This window comes from Triticum dicoccoides, chromosome 1B, assembly GCF_002162155.2.
Source record: "Triticum dicoccoides isolate Atlit2015 ecotype Zavitan chromosome 1B, WEW_v2.0, whole genome shotgun sequence".
In the NCBI taxonomy this organism is placed as follows: domain Eukaryota; kingdom Viridiplantae; phylum Streptophyta; class Magnoliopsida; order Poales; family Poaceae; genus Triticum; species Triticum dicoccoides.
The window spans coordinates 336,462,037-336,467,927 of NC_041381.1; the positions used below are offsets into that span (position 1 = coordinate 336,462,037).

General features: G+C 41.7%; 1 protein-coding gene across 1 annotated transcript in view; it reads right to left on the reverse strand.

The window, feature by feature from the left end:
* LOC119304912 overlaps positions 1-956 on the reverse strand; it is a 12,047-nt gene extending 11,091 nt beyond the window's left edge. The window contains exon 1 of the mRNA XM_037581620.1: positions 327-956. Within this exon, the coding sequence (XP_037437517.1) occupies positions 327-626 (300 nt within the window). The 5' untranslated portion in view covers positions 627-956. The remainder of the gene's footprint in view (positions 1-326) is intronic.
* Positions 957-5,891: the final 4,935 nt, after the last annotated feature.

A 5,891-nucleotide genomic window follows, 5' to 3' on the forward strand; every position in this document is an offset into this window, starting at 1 on the left:
GCCGGCGCGGCGCCACCGACAACGCGTTGACTGCGAGCGTCCGCTTTAATTTTTTTCCCTCCCGGGTGGGCGGCCGGCCTGTATTCATATACGTATACCTCCGTCTGTTTTTTTTTTTTTGCGGGCGGGCGGGCCGGCGGGGCAATCTTATGCCCATCCTACCCTTTGTTATGAAGGGGTATTGGGCAATCTCAGCCCTCCTTGTGTTTACAGGGGGTCTACCGAAACGGAAGTGTTTTAACTTTGTAGGTATTAGTCAAAGTGAAATCTCTCGCCTGTCAAACTGTTAAAAAATCACATGGTAAAATAACTAATGCACATATCACCTTAGGCTGCAGAGTATTGTGTCCTTCCGCGCCAATCTCTTGAAGAGTGTATAGACCAGCCTCAAGGCGTCTCCAACCCCTTTGTGCCATATCCGCTTCTTCTCCTATGTTCTTCTCAGTGATAGTCTTATATTCTGCGGTAAGTTTTATAGCCGACAAAATCCATTCAAAATCTTTTGGTGGCTGAAATTCTGCGTACTGGAATTTCTTCAAAGACTCCATTGTTGCCAATGCTGCATGAAGTGTGCAAGTATCTATATGGAACAAAAATAATATTATCCAACCGAATACAGTCTGCATGCAGAAATAAGAAAGAACCAAAACCAGGTAATCTTTCAAAATACGCCATGCATACCAGAACTTTTCTGATTTCTCAAATTAGCACAAACATTTTTGGTGTTGTGAGGCCTGCCCCGCCAAGTGAATTCGGTAGTCACCTAAAATATAGGGTAAAATAGTAGGATGCACATTAGTAAGGTCCAATACCATTATCCATGATTCATTATAAAAAGATAAACGAATGTGATATGCCAATATGCTATAACAACTAATTATAAACAACATCCTTGGACAGCATAATATAAAATATGTCCCATTTCACATAAGACAACCCAAACAGAAGGGGTTGCAAGGCCTGTCGATTTGCTGCAATAACAACAAGAATAGGAATTCCAATGGTTGCCTTTAGAGTGCTTATTCTCTAAAGAAAAATCTAGTCCCAGGCTCAAAATAACGCAGTGGAAAGACCTCACTCTACAGTCTTGTGATCTGGGGTTCATTCCTTCCCAGCCTCTTTCTTTGCGGTATAACTTGTTCGAGGAAAAATTGAATTGCCGGTAAAAGGATTTACCATTTGAGAAGCAGGGTTACCGCCAAACAGGTCAGCAAAATTATTAGTTTCTTCCATCTGATCCTTGGCCACAGTTAACCAGGTTAAGCAGTTCCGCTTTCGAGCATCAGAAAGCATCTCTCTGAGAACTCCATGATATTGAAGGTGATGCACTAGTGTCCATAGGCAATATCTGCAATAGTACCAATTAGGGCCAGAGTATTTAGAAGTTAGAAACAATGGTCAAATTTATAGCAAGATCAATTTTGACAACAATCCTACGCACTAACCTTGCTTTGGTGATTGCTGACATGATATGTCGGTCCTCAACAAACTTCTCATGATCTTTTGAGAGTGCTGACATAATTATGACATTATACATTTCTCCCTCCAAACTATCAGCACATTTCACATGTAAATTTATTCTCTCTTGAGTACCTTGCTTATTTACCAGGCACCTTCTGACTGCATCAGCGTGGCTATTATCCAGACACACAACAGCGACATCAAGTTTCCTGGTAACACCTACCCAACCTGATTTGGTGACAAAAGAAAATTCAGTAAAACAAGCCTTTACACTGCAGATTGACTAGTGAACATATACTAGTGAGAAGAATTATTCGATATCTATGTGAAGAACATACATTTGTACAACGCTTTCAGCAACATGTATAGAACTACATCTTCTTCAACTGAGTCATCGTCAACAGACCGATCCTTGTCGCTGACATCCATGTATAAATATTTGCTGAGACTTAAACTTCTCAATTGTTTGTTGTCATGGGGAGTATGAACATTTGGACCATCTAAAATGCCACCATACAAATACTTATTTGGAAACTCGAATATCGCTGGATCTATTAGAAATCTCTCTGTCAGCTTATCCATTGGAAACCCCAGTTGCAATAATATTTGGAAAGTATTATTAGAAATTTCATCATTTCCGCCCATCTAGTAATTTCACGAAACAAAAACAATTGATGTTAGCTCACATAGCATAATTGTGCAAGTAGAGATAATATATAGAAAGAAAACATACCCTATCTGGTTGCTTGTTATCGTCGCCCAACATCCATACATGTCTGACTGAAAGCCTCAGAGGGATAATCAGATTATACACTTTAATGTCAGAGGCATTATCTACTATTAGTAAATCAATTTGGTTTGACTGATGCACACGAACGGTGGAACTAGTGGTACCAACAATGACCTGGCATTTCTCAATACAATAATCCTCAATTTCCTTTCTGTCATCAAAGTGTTTTGGCAATGTCACTGAGTCTTTCAAAGTTTCCAAATCTCTGGAGCATTCCAATCGAACTCTGTTTAGTTCTTCAGCAGCTGGGCACTCATGAAGAAAAGGAGAATTTGGTACCAATCCAAAAGCCAGATGCACGCTCTTCTCATCTTTTATTTCATCCAATAATAGACGATGCAGATCTTTTAAAGTGTCGAGCAGTTTTCCAATATCATTCACATTTTCCTTTGTCAAGCAGATTTCGGAGAATCTATCCTTTAACTCAACCAAACATTCTTCCATATCCGTCATGAGAGTACAAAATCTGGTCCTAAAGACTTTCAATTTGAAGATAGGGAGACTGTTTTTGCTGCATCGTTTCAATGATTCATGATTGCACTTTTCAGTACAAAACGTCTTTAATTTAAGAAGCAAAAGCATATCACTAGCCCAGTGTCTAAACATCTGGATGCAACAAAGGAGATCATGTGATCTATCTTGTAAGCAAGCTTGGCGAACTTTTTTACTGACTTCTCTGCCCTCTAAGTTATCAAGAACAAGAATATCATTTAATTGGTATCCAGATTCTTCAAGAATGATCATGAACGAGATGACATCGTTTTCTGAAGGAACACATATAAGAGTCTTCACGGGCGAACAATGCAAAAGGTGAAGTACCTCTGTGATTATCACTGTCTTCCCAGACCTTGGAGGGCCCCCAAGAAGCTTTACAATCTTAGTGTCTTTGCACTGGACTTCTCGAGCAACAGAACTAGCAATGTTCTTTTGTTCATCACTCAGATTTCTGAAGACCGCGTTAGGCAAACCGACTGTCTTAGAGCCGTGAGTATAATCAGTGTTGGACTGCAAAACAATGTATAAGAAACAGAAGATCAGATTAGGAGGTATAACATGATAAAACATTTAGACAGTTGAGACTAAATGGTATGCATATTACCGATTTCGGTAAGTTTATAATGGAGATAACTCTGGCACAGTTACTTTCAGAGTTGTCCAGATTGACTGCATTCCAAGCATTGCTAAAAGCAGTCACATTGGTCAAAAAGGTGGCATAATGGAAGACCTTGAACTTTTTCGGAGTTTGTGCCTCGAAACCTTGATGAAATTTACTGTGGCGACTTATATTAGAAGCAATACCAAATGATCTGTAACCATACTTGAATCCTTCGTGCTGTGGAGAATAGTGACTAAACAAAAAAAGATCGCCCTCTCTTGCTACATGATAGTTTCCCTTTGGATCCAAGCTGAGGTCAATGTCAATGAAATGATGTGATTTTGATTTGGTGGGCAAAATATGCTTCACACTGTAAGAATGCGAGGATTCAATATTTTGTAATGATGCTTTTACAATGGCTCGGCAGTCTTGAACCACAAGACAGGAACATGTTCTCCCAAATTCTTTAGCACATTTAAAGGAAACTAGCACCCTTGGGACCTGCATAACAAACATGCACCGACTCAATAGTAAGAGACGAACTGACAGAAGATAAACTCACAAATCACACTGTCCTATGCTAAGAAAAGCTATTCATGGGTTCTGTTTTTTAAGATGTTCATAGGTTCTGTAAGTAATACTTATAAATATGTAACTTTGGTTTGCACCAATTTTTGAAGATGCCATAGCATGGTATACCTTAGCTCACCAAATCGTTTAGCCATAGGTCTCTATTTAACATCTACGGTTCTTACTTCAAAAAACATATCTTAGCCAGTTTGTCCTGTAAGTTTTCTATGAAGCGTCTCAGGTTCCCTGGAAGGGAGCCCTCGTTTTTATATTGAACGATGAGGAAGAGTCCTCACGATAGATTACAAGGCATCGGTCATAGGAGGGATAACAGAGGGAGAGAGAGAGATAGATACGAGATAAACATACAGAGAGAATCTATCTCTATTAACTAAAAGTAGCGCCCAAGGCAGCCTGAAGATCTCCCTGTGAATCACGTTTCAACATGTCCATGCATTTTAAATAGTACTCTGGTGGGCTTATGGATTCAATGCTTACTCCATTGTGGCATTGTACACGTAATTCTCATCTTATCTGCAGATATTCCAAGTTTCCTCCTGATTCTAGTACAGACCTTAGTGCTCTTGATCTTGTCCAAAAGGAGGTTCATTTGATTAGTATGTGGTGGACAAACATTTTTCTATAAACATAAATGGACAAACATACACTATAGATGCTACTAAAAGACTTGTAAAATTTGTTGTAATGAATTTAGCAGACCAATCCTTAAAAACACTGATTTGTATAACTAAATTTGGTATCTTTAATTGGAACGAAAGTTGAATCTGCCTTTACCAAAATAGTGCGTAAACAGAGCACCTTCAAATAGCAGATGTACTTGTTACTATCATCCACTGTCAGATAGACTCACACTTGCATGCATTTCATGGAACGTATGCTAGTTTTGTTCTTCCAAACTACTCGAGATTGCACTAATATTCGAACTGAAAGACATCAAAACTAGTGGGGTTTCCAAATCTGATGGGAAAACAGCCCGGTTACCAAATTACATGGAACAAAATCGTTAGCAAAGATGAATCTATGCCACTGCCATATAGATCGTGAGGGCCGAGCTGCAGAGACAGGCAGAAAGCTACGAAGGCACACGAGTGCTCTGCTCAGGGATCAGGGACAAGAGATGTACCGCCTGGTTATCAGCCATGATGCCGTCGACGTCCCAAGAACAGATCATCTCTAGGAGAGATGTGGGCGCCGCCATGCCTTTGCCGCCGCCTGTAAAGCTCCTGCCTTTGCTTGGTGTTCCTCCTCTTCCACGACCTCGGGCCTGCCCGCAGCTTCCTAGCTACTGGACGGGTTCATCTGGGGTTGTTCACCGCCAGCCAAGTCCCCACCTTTGCTTCCACCTCCGGCTCCTCCAGCGCCATGGGGGTGGATGTCGGGACTAGCTCCCTTAGAACGGCCGCCTCTTCCCGGCCGGGCCTTCTGGACGTTCGGTCCTCGCCGTCCACCCTTTCCTCTCCGGTCACCCTCTCCTCGCCGGGCACCTCCACCCTCTCCTCGCCGGGCACCTCCGTCACCTTCGTAGAATGTCACTCGCTTTATTTTGGTTTGCGCCTTTCTTTCCGGCCGGACTCAAGAGCTTTGAAGCATTTCTCTGTGGTGAAAATGCGGTTTCCCCCTGTTAGTTTCATGTATTCGCTGAGAGTGCCAGCTTAGCTTTTTTGCTTACACCAGATATTTTAGCCCGGTTTGTATCTGGACAAAACAAGAAAATAAACCCCGATATCTTGGAAGAATAAGAGCAGCCGAATGGGTTGGAGAGTGCAATTTAGAGCACTTACTTTGGTTGACATTCGTAAACGTCCGGATCACGCTGACCGGACACGTTGTGCCTTCAACGCCGTTTATCAAACGTTTGGGGACTGGTCGCACGTGTGAACGCCAGGAGCCCAAACAGCCGCCATCTTGGATTCCGACATACCCAACCCACACAAAACCCCCTCTCAGAACCCT